This window comes from Chaetodon auriga, chromosome 16 (genome assembly GCF_051107435.1).
Source record: "Chaetodon auriga isolate fChaAug3 chromosome 16, fChaAug3.hap1, whole genome shotgun sequence".
In the NCBI taxonomy this organism is placed as follows: domain Eukaryota; kingdom Metazoa; phylum Chordata; class Actinopteri; order Chaetodontiformes; family Chaetodontidae; genus Chaetodon; species Chaetodon auriga.
The window spans coordinates 14,974,281-14,998,327 of NC_135089.1; the positions used below are offsets into that span (position 1 = coordinate 14,974,281).

The following is a 24,047-nucleotide window of genomic DNA, read 5'->3' on the forward strand; positions in this document are numbered from 1 at the left end:
TAAGCAATTCATCAAAATATAAGTGAAATCACAATATGGCCAAGTGCAATATCCAAATGGCAGGAGCTGCAGTTTTTGCTAAAATGCGTCACATATCTGTCACAACATACCATTAGAAATGAAGCATTGCGGTGCTACAGAGATGCCCTGTCCTACAATTCATGTTCTCCAGACGTAAGGGAATGTGCTTATTCACAGGCCCCAGCAAAAATCACATTATCATCATTTTATTTATCTAGTTTAAGGAAAAAGAAATGCAAAAATTCAAACTAAAATCATGAGGCATATCACAATCTGTCAAAATAATTGCAATAATCAGCCCTGATACAAGCTCTGAAAAGTGAAAGAGGGAAGTAGTGCAGAGTGCTACGTTTATTACAAGAGATCATGAAAATGATAAGTTATTTTGAATTTAACTGCATCTTTTAGACAAGCATCAAACTTAATTTGATACCGTTTAATGGACCATTTAATGTTTTGATTTACTTGGCCAGGTGAGAAGCTCGCCATATGCACTCAAGTGTGAGTCAGTGATACTCCCAAAATAGCACGTCTCAGTATAGCAAACTGTAGGTTAGAACCCAAGTCACGCCTTTCGATGCAAATCAGCACCTTCAGATCACTGATGCAGCTCTAACAAACTGTTCCTATAGAGAAAAATTGAAGACGTGGTCTAATAATGCGTTTACCAGAGCACGAAACTGCAGTGTTTTCCATAAAAGACCTGACTGCATGCTTTATGACAGGGCCTCAGCTACACCTTGCTGGATCAGTGACTGTACTGAGAGGTAAGTGGTGTAGATCAGCAGTGATGGATTGGTGCTGTTGGTTCCATTTGATTGATTGGGCCTGACTCCAGCTCTGAACTTGATTAATAATGTCTCGGCTAAGGGCACTAAGACCAGGTGGTTTTTATGACTCTGAGATAATAGAGTGGAGATATTAACTAACTTTCTTTCTTTCTTTCTTTCTTTCTTTCTTTCTTTCTTTCTTTCTATTATTCTTCCTTTTCCTTGCTTGCTTCTTTCTCTTTCTTTCTCTCTTCCCTTTTCTTATTCTTTCTTTTTTCTTTCTTTCTCTTCCTCTTCTTTCTCTTTCTCTTCCTTTTTCTTTTTCTTTCTCTTCCTTTTTCTTTCTCTCTTCCCTTTTCTTTCTTTCTCTTTCCTCTTTCTTATTCATTCTCATCCTTTTCCTTTCTTTCTTTCTTTCTTTCTTTCTTTCTTTCTTTCTTTCTTCCCCTCAGCCTGAAGAGTTGACTGATGTGTTAGAGATCAGTAACATCGTTTTCACCAGTATGTTTGTCCTGGAGATGGGCTTCATGCTGCTGGCCTTCGGCTTGTTTGGATACATCAGGAACCCATACAACATATTCGACAGCATCATTGTTATCATCAGGTAAAACGAATCCAAGCAGCCTGATCTTTATTGTTTGTGATTTAGTGCAAAAACACTAAAATCGTGACTCCAATGTAGATTTCCCTAACTAGACAACTGCTAAGCTTGGATTTAGAGCCACCCCCGGTTCTTATTCCTTCTCCAGCTTGTCATTCATTGAGTTTCGGGTGTCAGGTTCACTGCAGCAGCATCCATCTTTACAATAGCTAAGACTGGCACACTCATGATGGATCACACAGATGCAGCTTTACTTGCTGCCACAGCAGATTCTTGTTCCTGTCAGGAGTCGAGGTTCGCTGTGTGGCTGTCATTTAGGTTGATAGAGCTCATATTGGATCAGGGAAGGGACACTTTGATATATGTGGCCACATTACTGGCGTGACTGAAGGGAATTACTTTTAAAAATTACAGCAGACTTACTCGAGTCCCTTCAAAACAACAAAACATGTGTCTCACATATTATTATTATTATTATCTTAATTATGCCCACATATAGTTTTAATTGAGGCACAAAAACAACCTCCATCTCTCAAATTGGCTCTTTGTGGTTCTCAGTGTGTGGGAGATCATTGGTCAGTCAGACGGTGGGCTGTCAGTCCTGCGAACATTTCGTCTGCTGCGGGTTCTGAAGCTGGTTCGCTTCCTGCCTGCCCTGAGGAGACAGCTGGTGGTGCTGATGAAGACCATGGACAATGTGGCCACATTCTGCATGCTGCTGATGCTTTTCATCTTCACTTTCAGGTAATGCACACATACAACATACACACAAATCCATCAAAAAGCACACATTGAAGTTAGGCTGACTGCATTTTCTTATCTTCTGCAGTATACTGGGTATGCACCTGTTTGGCTGTAAATTCAGTCTTCAGATGGAGAATGGAGACACCATCCCTGACCGCAAGAACTTTGACTCTCTGCTTTGGGCCATTGTCACTGTATTTCAGGTTAGTTCTCTCTGCTTTTCTTAATTTGCAAAAAATTGTACTGATACTGACTTAATGTAATATTTTGATCAGCTGCTCTCATCTATTATCAATAATTATCTTTTTGTTTGTTCCTTGCCTGTCTCTCTGCGGTTCAGCTGCTTTGTGTATTCTTACTGATCATGATGAGCACGTAATTCAAATTTGACTTCTCTTCTCGTGAGTTGGCAAGTTTGTGATTTATTAATGAAACATGAATGTTTAACTCATTTTATATAAATCTGAAATATGAAGTGTTACAGCTGACAGGTGGTCTCACAAGTGGGCTGCTGATGTATTTGAACTTGCAGTACATAAATCAATGCACTAAAATGTAGGCTGCCAGTCATGCATGCATCATCTGAAAAGCCCTTCTGCAGAGAAACAGATATGTTACTGGCTTCCCTTCAAAAGAGGAGCTCAGACTGGCTCCTTCAGGGCTCTCATTGCAACAGTGTGAACGTTAGTGGAAATGTATGACAGCAGCTGTCGCATCACGTCCTTCACACAGTTGTAAGAGATCAACTGGACAGCGTGTATTCATTCTTATCCCAACAAATCCCAAATCAATATGTCAAACTCGGCCAAGAGCTCGCTTATGTTTGTGTGTGTAGCTGTGTGTGTAGCTGCCAAGTTCTGCTTATTAGTCAAATGCTGTGAAATGAGAAATTCTGCTTATGCGCACCCTCTTCCACTGTTACCTCTATTTTTTGCTCTCCTTATGTGAGAGATATTGTTCAATCGCTCCAGATAGGTTGTCCTCTTTTCTGTACTGGATGCGTCAGCACAAAGGTAGAACACAGAAGGCAGCGGACTGTCTCACTTCGGTGTGTGTGTGTGTAGGAGTAAGATGCTGAAAAAGCGTTTTACCTCGGACTGACTGTCATGTGAAGGCGGTACACACACTATATACTCACTATAGATTTCTGGGGAGTAGCTACAGTACACACAAATCTGTGCACGCATGCATACGTGCATACACACAGACGGCACGGCGAATCGCTTCCTGCCACAGCGTTTTATGAGTGGGCAGAGACGGAGTGAGCTTTCATGCTGCATCATGAACACCGTCCTACTTTTAAATGCTTTCATCACTCACATTGATTTAGGCGCACGCAGACACGCACACACACGCACATGCACACGCCCACACACGCTCTGCATGTCAACTTATAGTAATCCCGTGTGCATGAAGTTGAAGTATTGTGGCAGGATGGCAATAAAAGTAGCTCACTACTGGGTTTTATAAAGCAACCCACAAGAGCTGTATCAGCTAATATTGCTCCATTTGTGTCTTTCTTTCTCTATCCTTCTCTTTTCTTTAACCTCTGGGCAATTTCCTTCCTTTCCCTTTTTATGGGCCATTACTCTTTTTCTTGTTTTTTAATTATACATATACATTCCACCTGACCGTTATCTATTTTTGCCTCCATCCATCTCTTCCCCTGCTTTATTTACGCCTAAATCTCTGCCTGTGTTTCACTCAATCTATAGATTCTTACCCAGGAGGACTGGAATGTGGTGTTGTATAACGGCATGGCTTCCACCTCTCCCTGGGCGGCTCTCTACTTTGTTGCTCTCATGACATTCGGCAACTACGTGCTCTTCAATTTACTTGTGGCCATCTTGGTTGAAGGCTTCCAGGCTGAGGTGAGAACAACTATTGTGTATTCTTTTCGTACAATAATTGTAAGTGTAGATGAAGCGATAATGGCAAACCAGTGGCACAGTGCAATTCTGCAATCAAGATTCAATCAGCGTTTTGCACAGCCTGCATAGTGCTGCTCTCATTTTCTGTGTTTTTGTCATCAAGGTTGGTGAAGGCGCATCCTCAGACATTTCTTAAATAACAATAAAGGCTCAAAACTCTTTTGTATGTCAACCATTCAACACACAGAGAAGTTTGTTTATCAAAATTGCAGCACCAGTGACTGTATAAAGATTCATGTCTGATTCTTAACAGCATCTCTCATGCACAACCGTGTCGATGCTGCATGAGGGCCTTCTGCTGCTTTTTAATTAACTCCCAGTAGAGCAATCTGAGGGCCGCAGGTGCGGACTCTCAATTACCGAACTGTCACATCATGCAAGGCACCGCTGCTTTTAAAGGGGATGAGAGAATGGAGATGATAAGCAGTCCCAAACATGCCCTCTGATTGTTCCAGATCATCAGTTGCTCCTCATCCGACCCCGTTATCATGTGGCACCCAAGAGCACAATGAGCCTTCATCCACAAGGATATCCTCTGAGCACTGAATGCCGCGCACTTCAGTGTGCTCGAACTCTGTTCCTTGATTGAAAAAAAGAAACAGCTCCTGCAATTTTCTTCATAATGGGGGAGAAACAAAGAAAACAGTACTGATTTGTGTGTGTATTACAGGGTGATGCTAATCGGTCGGAGTCAGATGATGAGAAGAAATCAGACAACTTTGAGGAGGATGAGAAGGTAGAACAGCTCAGAGACACTGGTAGGTTCAACCACAGAGAAATTGTGCTTTTTTTCTTCCTGCTGTTTCATGACTGACTCATTGCAAACTGCATGACAAAATAACAATAAATAAGTGATGATTACAATAGCGACTTCATATCTCCTCCGCCTCCACAGAGCTAAAAATGTACTCTCTGATGATGACCGCCAACGGTCACGTTGACCCTCGGGGCTCGATGGCTCCTCCTATCATCATGCGCACGGCAGCCACACCCATGCCCACTCCAAAGAGCTCCCTGGGGCCTGAGTCCATCCTTGGAGAGGACCTCGTATACAGAGAGGCGGTTCCTCAATATGGCGAGGTGGGAATGGGTTTTTCCGAGGCGGGAATCAGTCACGCAGACTCTCGCCGTGGAAGCTCCACCTCCATGGACCCTTTAGCCTACGATCAGCATTCTCTGGTGAGTTATATCAAACAGTTTAAGGAAAAGATGCACCCAAAACAAAAATTGACCTCTTCGCAAACCAGCGTGTAGGAATCAACATCTCTTCCCCTTCTTGCTGATGCAGAACAACACATATGCTGTGTGACATATACTCACACCCCGCAAAGCCCCCACCAACCTGAAAAAAAAAGAAGGCTAAAATTGCTACAAGAAGGAGCATGGATATAATCCACTTACAGAGCAGAAACCAAGGCCAGGAGCAGACATATGAGACAAACTTCAAACAAACAGACCCAGCGGTCCCAAATGGAGGACCGCAAAGGACCGGGAGAACCAATGACTCAAGTCCCATGAGTTAACACTGCAGTTAATCACAGGCTTTAAATGTTTCAATCGAAGGCGTGACCCATATATCAGTCAGCTCCTCTACCATGAAAGACGTCTTAGCTCTCTAAATGCTGCTCAGAGGACTGAGAAGGAGCTAATCTCATATCGTCCTATTTTCACACGAGGAATGTATTTCTTTTCATTATAGTTTCTGATTATTAAACCTCGCTGCAACCTGCGGAGAGGAGAGGAGGAGGAGTGCCGGGGAAGGTATCATGTAAACCAAAGATTGCAGCTTTTAGCTTCAGTTTAGTCAGGTAGATAGTAATTTATTCCATGAGGAAATCATGGATGCCGGCAAGAAAAGCTGCAAATATAGGGAGTCAATAATTACTCGCTCAGGGGGAAGGAAGAATCCTTTGAACGTAACATATCCAATAAAAATGAGCATATGGACGTAAAATTTGATCCTGTAGCCAACTAACACATGAGTAGTTGGAGACAAAATTCTTGAAAATGCAACAGTCAATCACAGACGTTCTTGGTCATACTTTGTCCACATCTAATTTCTCACTTATCCCCTGTGAAAAATATCCAAAGCTGGAGAGAAAGAGAGACTGACCCCAAAAGTCTAATAGCAGAGTAGACCGGGCCGCCTGAAGCTTGCTCTTAAAAACTCAATCGAAGCTTGAAATATCTTCACACGTCATGAGCAACTTTTAATAATGACTTTTGTTGCTTTCGTAGCCTCACGCCATTCGTACCGCTTATTCCCCATCTCTCCAGAACCTCTCAAGTCCCGGCCGACGCTCCCCTCTTCCTCCCCGCTCGTGGGGAAGCCGTCGGTCCAGCTGGAACAGCCTCGGAAGAGCGCCGAGTCTCAAAAGGCGGGACACCAGCGGAGAGAGGGAGAGCCTGTTGTCTGGGGAGGGAGGAGAGGAGGATGATGGTGGAGAGGACAAGGGGGAGGCTGGGGGGAACAGCACGCTACGGCCGGAGCCCTTGGAGCTGCTGCAGGCGTCTACACTCTGCCCTTCCATAATAGCGGAGTACGGTGACTGCAACGGGAGGACCCTGACCTACGACCTCGACGTGAATTCCGACCCCAAGGATGACTCCTCGCCCGAGGACGACATGGATGATGACGTAAGTTATCATGAGTCGTGACTCTCAAAATAACACTGAGAAAAGCTGGACCGTGTAGCAGTTTTGAAAGGTCCCCAGCATGATATCATCCTGGCACTTATCATCAGCTTTTTATTTGCACGGTGGCTCATTTTCCAGTTATGTTTTCAGGCATGAGCAAGACATGTGGTTGGGTTTTATAGGCCTGGTGTCAAGTTTGAGCCTCAGTGGTTTTGCTCTTTTTTTCCTATTTGTTTTTCCCTACTTACCCAATTCTCCTTTGTCCTCTTTTCCCTTTTGTCTCTCTCACTCTGAGATGTTACAGTGTCTGTGTTGTGTTCACGCTGTAGGGCCTAGAGAAAAAAAATTGCCATGTTGTAATTGATTGGCTTGGGCAGTAATTGTTTTCTCAGTGGGTCCAAAACAGCTTGTGCATGTACAGTCGGTGCGGCTGTTCATTTGTGTGTCTGTGAAGTGGAGAAGGGTGTACCCCGTGGTGGTTTTGGATGACCTCTGTTGCGATAGTCTTGATGGTTTTATTGGCTCCAAATTGAGTTTTCGAAGCCATGAAATCCACTAAAACACAAGGCCTCTCCCTGGACACACGGAATGTGTCTGAGGCTTAAAAACTCTTACCTGTGTGTGCATGTGAGTGTCTGTGTGTGTGTGTGTGTGTGTGTGTGTGTGTGTAAGATCATGCATCAGTGAGTGCGTGTGACTTGTCAGCTGAGACCTGTGTATGCGCATGGCTCTCTGTGTGTGTGTGTTTATTTCAAAGATTATGAATTTCATCTCCAAGGATTCCTGAGCAGCAGGTTCCTTTCATCCAGCTTCTGCACACGCTCACACTTGGAGACACACACACACACACACACACACACACACACACACACACACAAACAGAGGGGACACACCCAGATGCACAGACACACTCACAGCAGCAGCAATCTGCCAAATAAGCAGCGTCTGAGAGGCTTGACTTTGGGCTGTTTTTAATTAGAAACCTGAAGTACAGAAGCTGCACACCGAACCTTTCTAATGTTTGTTTTATTAGAAACTTTAATGAGTTTCACTTTGTACCAGTTACGTTGGGAGTCTGCCTGTTATAGCTCACTTAACTCCATGTCTACTTGTGCAAAAAAAAAAAAAAACCAAACAGCACTTGTTTATCGGGCCTCCATAGATTTCAGGGTGGAACAGCGAACGTCAGCAACGCTGTGAAAACTATTTTTCAAAGTGATTTTATTGCATAGTTCTTAATAGCTCTATTCTTCGTATACGCAACATCAAAGCAGTTCTGAAACAGGTTTTTAATGAGTACATACAAAATACTAACAGTTATATTTATCATATGGAGCTTCTGTTTTGGCTGCGGGTGCATGAAAAAAAGGAACAAGTGAGATTACAATTTCTAGTTTAGCCCAGGCAACCATCCATCTTTGGAGAGGATTATAGGCGCTGTTCCCCATTAGCAACACAGCTGCTTATCCCATAGACAGCCGCACCTTCTACATAACCCGTATGCATGGGAATGTAGTACAATCAGATTTACTGCGTTTGGCCTTGACTCGCTCAATGAAAGCGTGATGTTGATGGTGGAATAATGACAATAAAATTGCTGATTATTTTGTGTAATGATGAATTCCAAAGTTGACAATTTGACATTTGATCTCTGACCTCTGACCTCTGCAGAGTTCTTTGTGCTACTGGATCAAAAAGGAGCTCCGCAACATGAAGCCCCGCTGGTGCAAAGAGCACGAAGACTGGACACTGTATTTGTTCTCTCCAGAGAACCTGTGAGTCTCCGTCACACACACACACAGACACACACACACCCAAACAACACAAAACACCTATATCAATCTGAATGGGTCTTGTTTCAGTTGGCTCTCTTACTCCCTGTTTCCTCTTTCCTCCTCTTTATTTAATTATCATGGTTCCCCTCTCTCATTCTTCTTCTCTTTACTGCTCTCTCACTGCTAATTGTTTGGTCAATAGTTTTAACCGACCGTAGACATTTAATAGCTGACTCTGTGCGTGTGTGCGTGTGTGTGTGTGTGTGTGTGTGTGTGTGTGTGTGTGTGTGTGTGTGTGTGTGTGTGTGTGTGTGTGTGTGTTCAGATGCCGTGTGTGGTGCCAAAGCGTGATCTCTCACAAAATGTTCGACCATATCGTTCTGGTTTTCATCTTCCTCAACTGCATCACCATCGCTCTGGAAAGACCTGACATACAGCCTCACAGCACGGTAAGACACACACATGCACACGCACACACACACACACACACACACATACACATACAAGTTTGAGAAACTTTTCACTGATTTCCAATGGTTGCATAGTGCTAAAATGTGTAACACTAGTCAATAGAAAACAGTCAAAATTAAACCTGACTGGAGGCTGATTCTCAGTGGACAAGCCTCAGACACACAGAGAGAAACTCACTAGCCAAGCAACATCGAGGCTTAAAGCAAGCCACGATGTATTACTCTCAGACAGTGACAGGCTAATCGTGTAAGGGAACTGGTACTTGCTCCGTTCTAAGAAAACACGTGCTGTTGTGAGCGCAGAATCTCTGTGTATTAATCTCATTGTCTTCTGTAGGAGCGAGTGTTTCTGAGCGTGTCCAACTACGTTTTCACTGTGATCTTCCTGGCAGAGATGGCCATTAAGGTAAACATCACAGTTTTCTTGCCATTGTTGAAAAGCTTATGGTGTTTACAAACTGCTCTTTTTGACATCTGAATGCTGTAATGTTCTCACCAGGTTGTAGCTCTCGGTTTCTGCTTTGGGAAGCAGACGTACCTCCAGTCCAGCTGGAACGTTCTGGATGGTCTGTTGGTGTTTGTGTCTCTGGTTGACATTCTGGTCTCCCTGGCCTACGCTGGTGGAAACAGGATCCTGGGCATCCTCAGAGTCCTACGCCTGCTGCGAACACTACGCCCACTGAGGTGCATGGTGTATTTGTATGTGTGTGTAAAGAGGTGTTGGTAATCGGTTTGTGTGGATGCATATTTCCTGTGTGTCTGTATTTAAGCAGCACACGTGCAGGAAGCATCCCACCTCATTTCATATTTCTGTCACTAGTGTTTGTGTTCTGGACTAGACTGTACGTGCTGGTGCTAACAAACATCTCTGTGTCTTTATTGGTGTATTCCAGGGTGATCAGCCGAGCCCCGGGCTTGAAGCTGGTTGTGGAGACTCTCATCACCTCTCTTAGACCCATCGGGAACATTGTCCTGATCTGCTGCGCCTTCTTCATCGTCTTTGGCATCCTGGGGGTGCAGGTAGTTTGCATACACCCACAGTAACTCACACAAACAGAGGCATGTAAGCTCAGCAGAGATCCAGCGCTCACGCTCATTGTCATTTGCGTTTCCTAAGCTTGAGGACAAAACCCTTTACCCTTTTCAGCTTAAATGTCATTCTTGTTGAGCAGCATATGTGATTGTGGCTTGAGGGGGGATAGGAAGTGTCGTGAATATTCAATGGACAATAAGCTTTTGTTCCTGAAGAGTGCGCGTTTTGAATGAATGACAATTAGGTCTGTGTAAAAAGGGACAACATGACCCTGGGGGTCAGCTTTTAGCCGAGCACTCAGAAAACCTCTGATAAGAATGTGCTCCATGAAACGTCCTTTTATTCCAAGCATTAGTAGCTGGTTGCTTAAAAAGCCGCAGGCTCCGGTGCAATTGAGCTAATGTGTCAATGGCAGCCAAACGGCCCTGCAGACCTTGCTCTTTATCTCCCTGTCTCTCTCGCTCTCTAGCTGTTCAAAGGGAAGTTCTACCACTGTGAAGGTCTGGACACGAAAAACATCACCAACAAGTCCGACTGCCTGCAGGCCAACTACCGCTGGATACGAAGGAAGTACAACTTTGACAACCTGATCCAGGTGCGGATTAATGGACTGAGGACAAGAAAGGGGAGGAGGGCGATGCAGGGAGGAGGATTAGTGTTCAGACCGGCACAGTCTCCAAAAACAAATGAACTAGCTACACACTACTAATAGAAAGTCAGTTTTTGCATCATTAAAGTGATTCACGAGTCACAGTGCAGTGTGTCTCTGAGCTTTTCAAGGGACTTTTTGGCAAAAGGTGGAGTGCATGAGTTTAATGTAACCTGAAGTACGACAGCACACACTGTGTTGACTGTGGGGAAGACATTAGACTTAGGTTCTTCATCTATCATGGCTATAATATACGTCTTCTTCTGGCAGCCATTGAGTGTCATTGGGAGGGAGAATTACAAGCGAACTAACACAAGATGCGATGTTCACGCTGGCACGATTCTCGGGGTCTGATAATATTAGGACCAGGGAAATCTCTGTGTTTTGAGTTCTCTCTCTGTGTTTCCCATCCAGGCTCTGATGTCTTTGTTTGTGCTGTCCTGCAAGGATGGCTGGGTCAACATCATGTATGACGGGCTGGATGCGGTGGGAGTGGACCAACAGGTAACAATACGAGGACTGTGCCGGGCCGTGATTGAGATAAAACCATTATTGTGCCGCATTCTGTTCTGCTCTCATTTCGTCTTGTGTTATAAACCCAGTGCCCCCCTTTTCCTTTGTATCGGTGCGCATTCGCCCTCCCTTAAAGCCCACACTCAGTCACAGCCAGGCTGCGGCATGTTTAGTTCAGCTCGAGCTGAGATGACGGACAGAGAGCCTTTGGGCGATAACAAAGGTGAAACCAATTCAGCTGTTAGAGGGAGACATCACATGGTGCACAGCAAGCGCACGTACACACTCGTACACAGTGAACTTATATTAACTTGTGTCCGTAACATCCCCAGAGCTGACAGTGTGTCGCAGGTCACCAAGCACGTTTAATACTGAATGAGTTAGAGAAAACTCAGACGTGTCACACAGATACAACCCAATAAATGGACAGGGTGTAGCCCATGATGCTGCTGTATGTATTGCATGTATTTTTTTGCAGCACTGTGATCTCCACTGGAAATTTGGACGTCAGCGCGTGCAAAAACCTACCTTAAAAAAAAACAACCTAACCACAGGTCTTAGTACTAGAATTATCAAATACGCTGAGACAGAGTGGGAGTGAACAGTTCCGTTCATATTTCTTTCAAAGCATAAGCAAAGCTAAATGGCAGCGGTGTGTTAATAACAGATTCCGAGCAAAAGCAAAGCTTGAAAGGTGAGTTCATAGAAGGAACTTCAAAGCTTCAACTGATGAGGTGCTCCCCAGATCCAGGACTGCCTGTGGTGTAATGCGCTGAAATATTATAGTGTCAGTCAGTCATATCTCGTCTCTCATAATAAATTGAGTGACTAGACGCCAAAGGATTAAAACCTTTATTTGTGATATCATAAAAATAAATCTCAAAATGCTAACTGACAGTGAAATTTTCCTTTGAGCTGTGGAAAGTTTATTCAAGGTTGCCTAAGGATTTTCAGAGAATTTCCATTGTCATTGTGCTACGCATGTAGGTACAGTATGTGATAATAGACTGTGAGGCTTTAGACTGCCGCTGTGGCATTTGGATTTATGCTGCTTGCCGGCTCAAACCAGGTCAAAGGCACAGGGAGCAAAACATAGCTGTTATGCTTTTTTTTGCATCTGCACTAAATGATACACACGTGAACAAAAGCAATTCAAAGTTAATCTTCTTTAATCTCCTTTACTCTGCTGCTCTCGTCTCAGCCCGTCAGGAACCACAACCCCTGGATGCTGCTCTACTTCATCTCCTTCCTACTCATCGTCAGCTTCTTCGTCCTCAACATGTTTGTCGGCGTCGTCGTGGAGAACTTCCACAAGTGCCGGCAGGACCAGGAAGAGGAAGAGGCCCGCTTACGGGAAGAGAAGAGGCTCAAAATGATAGAGAAAAAGCGCAGGAGTAAGGAGAATGGAGGGGCTGGTCGGTAGTCTATTTTTCTGAGCACTGCCTGCTTTCAGAGCCTGAAAACAAGAAAGAGAATGACAGAGAGAAAGGAAACAGGGAAATGTACTCAGCCTTTAACATAAAAAGAGGGAGAGATTGAAAGACTGGCTAGCTCACGCAAACAGTGATTGATCACTGACAGAAGGCGTCGGCTATGCCAGTCTGATGCATGTAACTGCATGACTGCAGCCCACCCCCAACCCTGCCCTTACACTGCATGCATAACTTTTAAAACCGGGCCAACCTAACCTCTACATTAGTATGTATCTAACCAAAAATTTGTATGCTCACTCTTTAAGTGGAACTGCCTCCATTGTGGTGGAAAGACAATGACAACAGTAGCAATACAGTGTGAAGTAGTCTCTATTTCATTCTTAAAATGCTTAAATTCCAACCTTTAACACCAAACCTCTGTTTTGATACCTTTTCTAAAGCGTAATAAGAACAACAATAAGTTTCTGTAGATTTCATCACTGTTGAAGAAAACCTTTACAGCACCTTTCTGCATGTGAACGGATCGAGGTTTGACGCTTTCCTCCATGTGTCTCGGGAAAATTTGCAAGCAAAATTTGGATCGGTGAAATGCCAATGCCCCCTTCCCTTCCTCCGAGTGCATGCACGACCCTGAGGCGTCTCTTGACACAGGTAGAAGAAGGACATTTCCTCTGAACGCGCTTTGACTGGCAGACTCAGAAACATAGCAGACGTTTTGGCTGCTATACCTGCAAATACCTTGGGTAACAGAACTGTTAGCCGATGTTTAGTTGGTTAAATGCAGCTTGTGGAAAATGCAAACACATGCTGGAAGACACGTCAGAAACACACCACCTATTGCAAGAACCAGTCGAATGCTTGCGGTCCGAACCAGTGGTTTGTGAGGCCACTTCAACATGTCTTGTAGAAGCACATGATTTTTATTGGCAAACATTGAACAGCACCACGATTTGGCCACGACATGAAATTATATGCAACTAGCCAACACATCGACCAGAGGATGACACTAGAAGGCAGTATATGGTGTGAGCAGAGCGCCGCTCTTTTCATCTTGTCTTAATAACATGTCTCACTGGTCTAAAACTGCTGAAGGTCCAGACAAATGGAATCTAATCAGCTGTCTCAGAGGAAAAACTCCATGCCACGCAATCAGTCGACTCATCAATCAGACAAAAAAAAAAAAAAAAAAAACAAGGAGAAAAGAAAAGTTTTAGACTACTGAGATTTTACTGATGGGTTAAAAATAACTGTAGTGACATCATCAAGAGTGGCTTCAGTGTGCGTTCAACATCGCAGTCACATTCTGCAGTGTTTAAGATGAATAGAGTCAGTGAAGCAATCTGGATAGACAGATTTGAATGAGTGAAAAACAATAAACAGTGATCGTGCCAAAGAGTCTTACTCAGAAACATCATTCAGGAGTGACTGTTTGTGAAAAAGTGTGTTGTTGAACGTACCCTGTGCAGCCCCTAACAGCCCCAGACATTATCCTTTACATCAAAGGCATGTAAGCATGATGTACTTGGGAGATTGACATAAACATGCACGCACACACACACGCACACACACACACACACACACACACACACACACAAATACAATCATCAATCATCAGATATGGACATGTGGGTGCACATGTTGTTTACATGGTGGGCACCTTTCAATGAAAGTCAGATATTACTCAGTCATGATTATTATTATTCCTTAAATTCATGATAACAGCTCACGCTTAAAGTGTGCTTGTTATTCAGAGGCCGTACTGCCTCTCAAGGCTCCCTTCTAAGAAGCAGTAACACACCTGACAGAAAGTATAGACTGTAGTCTGGGTCATAATGGAGACTTTAATGTCTCATTTATACACAGCAGAGGCCTCTCTACCCTGGCGAGAATACATTTATGAGAAAGGCAATGAGGTTTGTGAAAATGCTCCCATTAAAGGAGCATTCAGCCACTTCTTTTAGTCCAATGCAGGATTTATTTACGACTTGGAGGAGACAGAATCACTGAAACTAACAAAAAGGCCTTGCAACAACTCCCAGATGAGGCAGTTACACCTGGTTTCTTCTTGTGGTACCACACAAGAGATTAGGAAAAAAAACATATAATGAGACATTGTGGTTTCATGTGAGCAGGTGCAGTGCCTGCATGTAGCATCTAAAAACACACTGTCCTCAGACTGGGGTTTTTATAACTTACCATAAAACCAGGTGGCTAGGATTAGTGAGGAATATCTATCAGGGAAGGAGTCGTTCGAGCGAACAAACTGCAGTCCATCTTAACATCTGATCATGTTTGCAAATTCTGAACTGAATAATATACTGTAGCCTACTTGTGACTCTCATGTCCTCTCTTATTTAAACATACCTCACAGGCAGTGGTGTGCACAGACTGTCTGCGGGGCAGGGGCGATAATGAGAGAAAGGGACACCGCCACGGGCTTATAACTGGAGCTCATTCACGGTAGAGTAGTACAGGGCAGCTATGCCAGTCAAAGGCACCTTTGATGTGATGTAAGGGCAAAATATAGTGGAGTCCCATGTAGATGCAAGCATATTTTGGTTGAATAAAGGTGTGAAAAGGAGCAGCATGAGCAAAAAGAGCAGTGGCGGTTCCCCTCCCTTTGCCCCCGCACCGTCCTCTGCACACCACTGGACACATGTCATACTTAAATTTTTCAGAGCAGAGCTGCTCACGGCGGCGCTCCGTCTGTTCATCTCTCCTCACCTCGCCTGCATTATGTTTGTTTGCGCGTGTGTTTTTGTGCTCCAGAGGCCAAGCAGAGGCCTTACTATGCCGATTACTCTCCCCTGCGTCTGTCCATCCACACGCTGTGTACCAGCCACTACCTGGACCTCTTCATCACCTTCATCATCTGCATCAATGTCTTCACCATGAGCATTGAACACTACAATCAGCCACAGGTAATGTTTCTGCACATGCACACACACACACACACACACATTGTATTTACCTGAAGGCAGAGGTATGAAAAAGCTTGAACTGGTAACTCTTCTGTAGTCTAATTTGAAATGGCTTTAATAAACTTGAACTTGGATATTATTTGCTCAACCTACAATAAAACTCACACATTTCTTAGTTTTATTAACATGTTCTTAGTTTTATTCACGAAATTAAAACAAATGCTGGGAGTTAACTCTCTCCTGTCTGTCTGTCTGTCTGTCTGTCTGTTCAGTATTTAGAGGAGGTTCTGAAGTATTGCAACTACGTGTTTACCTTCATCTTCGTCATTGAGGCCCTGCTCAAGCTTGTGGCATTCGGCATACACAGGTTCTTCAAAGACAGGTAACACAGTGATCATGCACAACACCGCCTGCTTGAAAATGGTATAATTATTATCATTTTGTACTAATTGCAGTATATGTGGTGTGAAATAGTTACTACATGTCAAGCCCTTGAACCTTTGCTTAGGTAACCCCTCGTTCTCAGTACACTGCACTGGATGGTGAGTGTACCTGTCTCAGGGTGCAGCTCAGAGTTAACCAGCAAGGGAGTCTGTCCGAGGTTGAATGTGTGCTTTGTGCTTTGTAGTACTGAACCAGGGGATGACTCCTTTTTTCTGTGTGCGTTTTATTTGTGTGTTTAGGTGGAATCAGCTGGACATAGCTATAGTGGCGTTGTCCATCATGGGCATCACGCTGGAGGAGCTGAAAATGAGCGCAGCACTGCCCATAAATCCTACCATCATCAGAATCATGAGAGTACTCAGAATAGCACGAGGTAGCAACACACACACACACACACACACACACACATACACACACACACACACACACCAAACACACAAATGCTTGTTCTCCTATCTTTGTGAGGTCCCTCGTTGACATAATGCGTTCCCTCCACTGCAAAACATGAACCAAACAGACAAAAAAGTATTAAAATAACACTCTTGAAAGAAGGAAAAAATCAGTTAAATGGAGGAAATGTCACTTAAAATAAGCAAAGTTTTCTGCCAGCAATGTCCATGTTCTATATTGTGTATTCTTGTGAATTCAGCATTAAATTCAATATGTCACAGACGCCCGCTGGCTTCTCACAGTAAATACAGTACAAGTGCCTCCCCGCTGAGTTAGTATTGTGCCGTGCCGCCGTAAATTCTGCAGCATATGGGGCCAGCTGAAGCCGGCGACGACTAGCTGCTTAAGACTTGCCTCCCTGTTTCCCTGCAGTGCTGAAACTTCTGAAGATGGCTACAGGGATGAGAGCTCTGCTGGATACCGTCATGCAAGCGCTGCCACAGGTAAGCACAAGCTCTGTGGGGTCTCAAACACCAAAGAGTGATTTTGTGATTTGTTTTATTTATGATTTCTTTTTCGTGTGAATGTAGGGTGAATATGAGGGTTTTATTCAGAATAGACAGCTCCCTGAAAGATTCATGTTTGTCGATGAATAGTTAACTCAAGTCGTATCTCGTCCACATTCAAGTTTGTATCCTGACCCTGAAATGTCTCATTTTGTACATTTCCTCTCCTGCCTCCTCTACAGCTGATTCCGTTATTAAATGTGCGCGATAGTAAATGCCAAACACACTCAAAGGAAAGCACCATCATTGATCGGCGTCTTAACATTTGAAGATATTAAAAATAATCCGACGGCTTTCAGCAGCCGAGCAGTGATGATCTGTTTTGTTGCTCGTGCGCTCAAACGTGTGGGGGCGCCGTAAAAGTAGATGGTGCAGCTGAGGACATGGACGCTTCAAAGAAATCAGTTCAGTTAATGATTGAAAGAGAAGATCACTTCAGACAGCATCTTTGCATGGGTTGCACCTTCATCACTGAGCTGTTTACGAGTCAGACTGTAAGGCCAGCTTCCTCCCTGATGTTCCTCAATGGTGCAGTCAACACACGCTCCTTTTAAAGTACGTCCTTGGATGTCATGGGAGCATCTCAGGCCTCTCTCTCTCTCTGTGCTGCTGCCTGGCACAGTTCTTCGAGGCAAAGAGCAGCTGCACTAAAGACTGTGATGCACATGCAGTGACAGACTCCATTGTTATCCTATTTTCTAAATGTCAAGTGTACACATTCAGTGCTGTGTAACCACCAGGACGCAGAGAGCACGGGAACGGATCTTAACGAACAGGATAAAAGACAGCACGCTTTGAACTTTCTGACGGTAGGATGCTGATGGAGTCACAGGAAGTGCGTTAAGTTGGCAGGCTTTGGCCAAAAAGCCTTCATGGTGACTGCTTTTTATAGCGCTCCAGCTCCACCAGCAGATTTCTCAGTGTGCTGAGCCGAAAGCTGCTGTCAATAACGCAGATTGCGATGGAAAATGCCAAAGCTTTCAGTGATTTCCGACTGGCAGAAACACTGAAAACACAAGAAAGACTTAAAAAGTGATGTCCTCCAGGCAGCTGATCAATTAAGTCTGAGAATAAAACTGAACTTAGCCAACGTGGCACATAAATGCAGATTTTCTGTGACAGCACCTGACAGCAAGCAAATACCCCACAGCCCTCAGTGTGCTCAATCGGAGCAATGTCTATAAATCACATAATCTGACTCGTTGGTTTTAACATGTGTCAGCCTGAAATTTTACAGCATGTATCAAACAGCAAACGCATCGGTATGAGAGGTTTTATAAATATGTTCTTTTCATTTATAATTCATGGATGGGTTTGGGTGAAATTCAGTAAACACGGTGAAATAAATCATCATGTTTTCTATTCCTCTGCAGCTTTAAACATTCACACTGTAGTGCTCATGTGCAAAGGGAGATCTAACATGCGTATCGCTTCCAGGTGGGAAATCTCGGTCTCCTCTTCATGCTGCTCTTCTTCATCTATGCTGCGCTGGGAGTGGAGCTCTTCGGCAAACTGGGTCAGTCACACTACTTGCAGTAAACTCACACACACACACACATGTAGCGCGGTCTACAAGCTTCAGCAGAAAAGGTTTTTGAATCCGCTCATTACCACCACAGTCACGACTTACAGCAAATTTCCCCGCCTCAACTGTCTCAGCTGAATCCTCACTCTCCGGCCCCATCTGTCTCTCTCTCTCTCTCTCTGTCGCCGCCGCTCTCACATCAGAGGCCTGCGTCTAACAAGAGAAGATCACATTTGCATGATCACTTTCATTTACGTATGGCTTCCTCAATAGGCCGGCCCCATCCAGCTCATTTACTGTGAGAGCGGAACAATGTGTGAGAGAGGAGGATTAGCAAAAAAAAAAAAAAAAAAAAAAAGGCAACGGGGAGGACAAAATGAAAACAACTTGGTGATGAAGAGGTTGCTTACTGTGAAATGTTATTATTGTTTCCGCTCGACGCATCGGGCAAACAAATGGATGTCTGGTTTGCAGTTATGAAGTAAAAAAAAAAACCTCTCCATTTGCGCTTTTGTCAAGCTGCTGTAAAAAGCTTTTGGATGTGCCGAACGCCTTCTTTCCCCCGTCGGTGCTCTGCTCTGAAACCTATAAAGACGACGGAGTGACTTATGTTTTGGTCCAGGCTTGGAAAGAGGTTTGGTGCAGAATATTGCGGCACGGCTCGGCGAGGATCAAGAAACATTATTACTCTAACATCTACAGTCATGTTCGTGACTGTCGCATTGTGCTGAGCCAATTTTCACTGGAGGTTACTGTATGTAGACATTTTAAAAGCTACGAGAGGTTTCGGGGAGTCCACGCTGATTGAATTTTACATTAAACAACATTCAAAACACGTCTCTTTCCCTTGAAAGGTTTTTCCGTAAATGAAGTTCTCTCTTTCCATCAGAGGCCTGATTATGTGTGAGCTGGCAGAGAATACAAAGCATTACAGGCCTCCACTCGTGTGAGATTTTTGGGGGTTAGTGTGGGCGCACGCTGAAATAACCGACCACCAATAACTGGCTTAATTGGCTCATGAAGTCTTTCTTCCTTCAAGGAGACTCAGTACAGTCTGAGAGGCCTGAGACATGGACGATCCTGTAGGTTGGCGCTCTGAGGGTCCGGACTCTGTGACCGTGGTGTCTGCTGAAGGCTCAACAGATAAGAGAGAGTGATGAAATATAAAAGGGGATTAAAAGGAGAGTTTGAGTGTTTATAGTCACGGCATTGGATTGAAGCTGCTGGGCCTATAGCAGGTACTTTGAGCACAGCTGATCCTGAATGTGTTGCGGTTTGAATCTAAATCACTGATCTCCTGAAACCTGGATCCCCGTTCCCACCCCCATCCTCTTGCCACCGGGCTGTGACTCAGAATTGGAGAGAAGTTATTTCTGGCTACTGGAGGAACTGTTGATAACACATGTTTTCCATTCAAATGTTTAATCAGGCTGGTTCTTTTTATACTTCATAAAACTCATGATAGCATCATTATTTTGTCTCTGCTGATTGTGTAGTCCCGTCTTGCATGAAGAGCTTTACGGATAAAGTTTGATTCCATGTGTTACTGTGGAAAGTGACTTTATTCAGTTCCTCTGAGCTACGCACTCATTTTGAAAAGCTCTCATTTTTCTCCTGCTGCTTGATCCTTAGACTAAGAAACAAGGCGCAGAATACTCAAAGGACTGTCTCCCTCCTCTCTAGCTTCCTGCTAATGTGACCTGGGCTTTTGAACAAAGGAAGAGATCTTCTGCTGGCTGTTATGATTCTGTTAACAGGCTCCTGAGGGCTTTCTGTCAAATTGACCCTGATACTGATAGAGACTCTCCTTGTCCTCCAGAAGACAGCTATCTCCTCTCTGTCAGGTCCACAGAGACACACTGCTTAGCAGCTCTTTGTGCGTTCGGTGCCTCCACCGCACTCGGATTCATGACTGGGATACTTGCATGATCTTTTTTTTTTTTTCTTTTTTACTTTTATCCCTGCTAATTTTCCTTTCTCTAACCGTCTTGTCTGCAGTGTAGTGGATTCATGCCTGTGTGTGTGTTTGTGTGTTCATTAGAGTGCAACGACAACAACCCGTGCGAGGGTCTGAGCCGTCACGCAACCTTTGAGAATTTTGGGATGGCCTTCCTCACACTGTTTCGAGTGTCCACTGGAGACAACTGGAATGGGATTATGAAAGTATGAATACACACACACACACACACACACACAAATGATGACTAGATTATCTCATGACCATAGAGAGAGCAATGACCTCCAAAACCAATTATGAAATCATAAAGTGGCTTACAGCTGAGCAATGTCAACACTTTCACATCTTGACTTTTATTGTGTTAGAATCATGTGACGTATGATAGAATCGTGCTAAGCTAAGCTATGCTAATTGAGAATAACCTCTTGTTAAACAGCCAGGATAATACGAATTATTTGCATCCTTGTAGTTCATTTCTGGCAGATTTTTCAGGACATAATATTGTTGAATTTATATTGATTTGGAACATTTGGGGACATTGATAGAATCCAATAACAGTCACGCCTCTTAAATTCCAGCACAGGGCTGTCACAGCTCACCTCACACTTTGTAGATTTAACCCACTGCTTAAAAAGAGATCATATTTGTCCTCTTATCCACCCACTTTTTTTGGTATCTCACCTCTTTTTTATGCTTTCATTGATATATACTTCCCCCTTCTTTCCTAACTTTAATGTTTCTTTTATCTGGAGTAAATAAATGTATTAAATTTATTCCAGCCCATCCTCGGGGCGTGGGGATAAGGCTGCACCCTTGGCTCAGCCACTACTGGCAGCAGGGGGCTGTTGCAGCTCATACTAAAGGACAGAGGACTAGGTCAGTGAGATTTAAACAGAACTTTGAAAAACAGACCATGCCTACAGAACAAGCTCAGGGACTGGACCTGAAAAGGTCTGGACCTCTAGCAGGTCCACACCCTCCCAGAAGTGTGCAGGTGTCCCAGGGCAGACAGAATAATCTTGTAACATCATGGAACCATACAGCCTGACCTCTGCCCAGGCGTTCCACAGCCCCTCGTCAGCAGTGGCGGTCAGTGTCCAGGGTTTCCATCATTATTCCATATTGTCGTCCTCTACAGCAAACCCACCTTTGCTTTTCTCTCAAAGCTTTTACAATTTTTATGTCTCTTATCTTTTTATTTTTGTCTCTCTCTTCATTTCATACACCTACACTGATCCAAATAAACACATCTTCATGCTGAGAAAAACTCACATCTGTATATTTGGCTGTTTATGTCAAATAAGTGCACACATTTGGCTACGTTTTGGTTTCATTCCAGATGAAAACAGTCAAACTGTGGATTTACAGTAATGTTACATCTGTGATATGACATATCCTGTTTATACTAAATGTTGAGGTGAGACAAAACACAGAGAGGAATCACTCATAAGTGTAAAATGATGGGATTTCATACAGAGACTTAAAGAGAAGTTTAATTAGAGTGGTGGAGGGGAGGGATCATTCACTAAAGAATGGTTTTATTTATCTAAACTTCAGCAGCATCCTTAAAGACGCATTGTTTTAGAGAAATTTAAAGCCCTCGTTTCCCCATTATGTAAATGTTCTATGCTAATTTGTAAGCTGAGACCTTTTTAAAATACACATTCTCCAAATTTCCACATTTCATTTTTAGAAGCGAGCGCCTCATAACACTGGTTTGTCATCGCTTACATTTAGCAAGCTGCAGATTCCTCACAAGGGAGAGAGCTGTTCAGTTATTGTTAGATCAGTCCTGCACATGCCAACCTGCACCGCATAAATTAAAGTGCTACATCAGCTGCAAGTTCAACACACACCCTGCTGCCCTACATCACTCCCACTGTCCCTGTTTCCCCTCAAATTCTTAACGAGGTCTCTAAAGAGTTAACACATCAAAGCTTTTGTAATTTAGCCTCTGGTGTATTGGACAGACAGCGTATCCGTCTGTAATAACTGATGATGTGTTTGTGTGTCTCTGTGTCTTTTAAGGACACGTTAAGGGAATGTCGTCCGGAGGACCGCCACTGTCTCACCTACCTGCCCTTGGTCTCTCCAATCTACTTTGTCACTTTCGTGCTCATGGCCCAGTTTGTGCTGGTCAATGTCGTGGTGGCTGTTTTGATGAAACATCTCGAGGAAAGCAACAAGGTACATTAAGTAGAGCGTGCACAGAAGCAGACATATAAACACTCATCTGGTAAAAGTGGGAACAAAGACTATATGTGCAGTAAACAGCCAGAGGTCAAGAGACATACGTATGATGCACTTCCACATGACACTCATGTACTGGTTTGTTCTTGTTTTGGACTTAAATGGACACTTTTTTGATTGATATCAACATTTGCTGTAAAATATTGTCATGAAGGAAAATTTATGTTCTTCTGTAGGAGGCTAAAGAGGATGCAGAGATGGATGCAGAGATCGCCTTGGAGATGGCTATGGAGAGGCAGCGCAGAGTAAGCACAACCTCCAACAACAGCTCAGCGGAAGGGACCTACGTTGGGCCATGTCCACATTCTCCTGGACAGGTTGGAACGCTGTTACCTCATTAGTCAATCAGCAGAATTCGGCTGCACGTGTTTCTCAATATGTCCTTTCATTTCAGTGGTTCATTGTAAGACTGCGTGTGTTGAAATAGGCAGTCTCACTGCAAAAAGACACAGTCAGTGCTGAGGCTGCGTGGTGTCTGTCTCCCCCTGCAGGAGGAAGAGGTGCAGTACGGTGACCAGGACCTGCTGTCTCCAAGGAAGATGTCTGTATCCAGGATGCACTCTCTGCCCAATGACAGCTACATGTTCCGACCTGTACGGCCCTCCAGCGCCCCCTACCCTTTGGAGGAGGTAGAGCTCAGTCCCCAACACCAGCATTCAGGTAACTGTTCCAGATTGAAATATAAGACATGAGATCAGCCTGGAGTTTTCGTGCTCTAACTTGTGTTAATGTTGGACGGCCACTGATATTGTTCTAACGGACACTGATGCTAATCCTATTCAATAAACTTCACATGGACGAAGATGCATGTTTCGAGCACCAAACCAAAATAAATGCCACACCTGACTAATGCTAGAATTACATTTTAACGAAGGACTGAAATTTAAAGTATGTGCTTTGCATGTAGTCTTGGGTCCTCCAGTAGTTCTTAAGTCTACATTTGAGACAAATATGTGTTAAGATACTAGAGGTTTCTCATGCTTTTAAAGCCCCAAACCGGAATTCTTGGATCATTTTGGAGCACTGCCAAATTGGAAAAAAATAGGACTGTTTATGCTATCCCAAAATTGAAAATCTTGATTTTTTTTCCCAGTGTATGTGGATAACAGCTGTTATTTACACCATAAAAATGGCATTGCAACTTGGCAGTCCACAGCGGTAGACACCAACCAATCAGTCCCACGCAAATCCTCTAATTCCTCTATTGGATGCTCACGATGCTAACCAAGGGTTAAAAGCAGCGTACCATGCACATTGCAAATGATTAATTTGTTAACATTCAACTGCAACATAATGGACGAGCCATTTACACAGGGTCAAGAACTACAAACACAATTATTTTGAAATGCAACTGGCTGCAGCACTGATGATTTAAATGTGTTATAAAAGGAGTGAATATTTATACAATCGATCATTT

At 43.8% G+C, this 24,047-nt stretch overlaps 1 protein-coding gene across 1 annotated transcript in view; it reads left to right on the plus strand.

Annotated features, from left to right (window-relative positions):
- cacna1ha (calcium channel, voltage-dependent, T type, alpha 1H subunit a) overlaps positions 1–24,047 on the plus strand; it is a 104,796-nt gene that overhangs the window by 73,642 nt on the left and 7,107 nt on the right. Inside the window, exons 13-36 of the mRNA XM_076752554.1 lie at positions 1,244–1,395; positions 1,951–2,136; positions 2,222–2,339; positions 3,852–4,007; positions 4,738–4,825; positions 4,963–5,246; positions 6,306–6,704; positions 8,376–8,479; positions 8,805–8,928; positions 9,287–9,355; positions 9,449–9,633; positions 9,843–9,969; positions 10,452–10,577; positions 11,046–11,135; positions 12,346–12,559; positions 15,347–15,498; positions 15,771–15,880; positions 16,182–16,315; positions 16,765–16,835; positions 18,336–18,414; positions 20,465–20,586; positions 22,409–22,567; positions 22,807–22,947; positions 23,122–23,290. Of these exons, the coding sequence (XP_076608669.1) occupies positions 1,244–1,395; positions 1,951–2,136; positions 2,222–2,339; positions 3,852–4,007; positions 4,738–4,825; positions 4,963–5,246; positions 6,306–6,704; positions 8,376–8,479; positions 8,805–8,928; positions 9,287–9,355; positions 9,449–9,633; positions 9,843–9,969; positions 10,452–10,577; positions 11,046–11,135; positions 12,346–12,559; positions 15,347–15,498; positions 15,771–15,880; positions 16,182–16,315; positions 16,765–16,835; positions 18,336–18,414; positions 20,465–20,586; positions 22,409–22,567; positions 22,807–22,947; positions 23,122–23,290 (3,559 nt within the window). The remainder of the gene's footprint in view (positions 1–1,243; positions 1,396–1,950; positions 2,137–2,221; positions 2,340–3,851; positions 4,008–4,737; positions 4,826–4,962; positions 5,247–6,305; positions 6,705–8,375; positions 8,480–8,804; positions 8,929–9,286; positions 9,356–9,448; positions 9,634–9,842; positions 9,970–10,451; positions 10,578–11,045; positions 11,136–12,345; positions 12,560–15,346; positions 15,499–15,770; positions 15,881–16,181; positions 16,316–16,764; positions 16,836–18,335; positions 18,415–20,464; positions 20,587–22,408; positions 22,568–22,806; positions 22,948–23,121; positions 23,291–24,047) is intronic.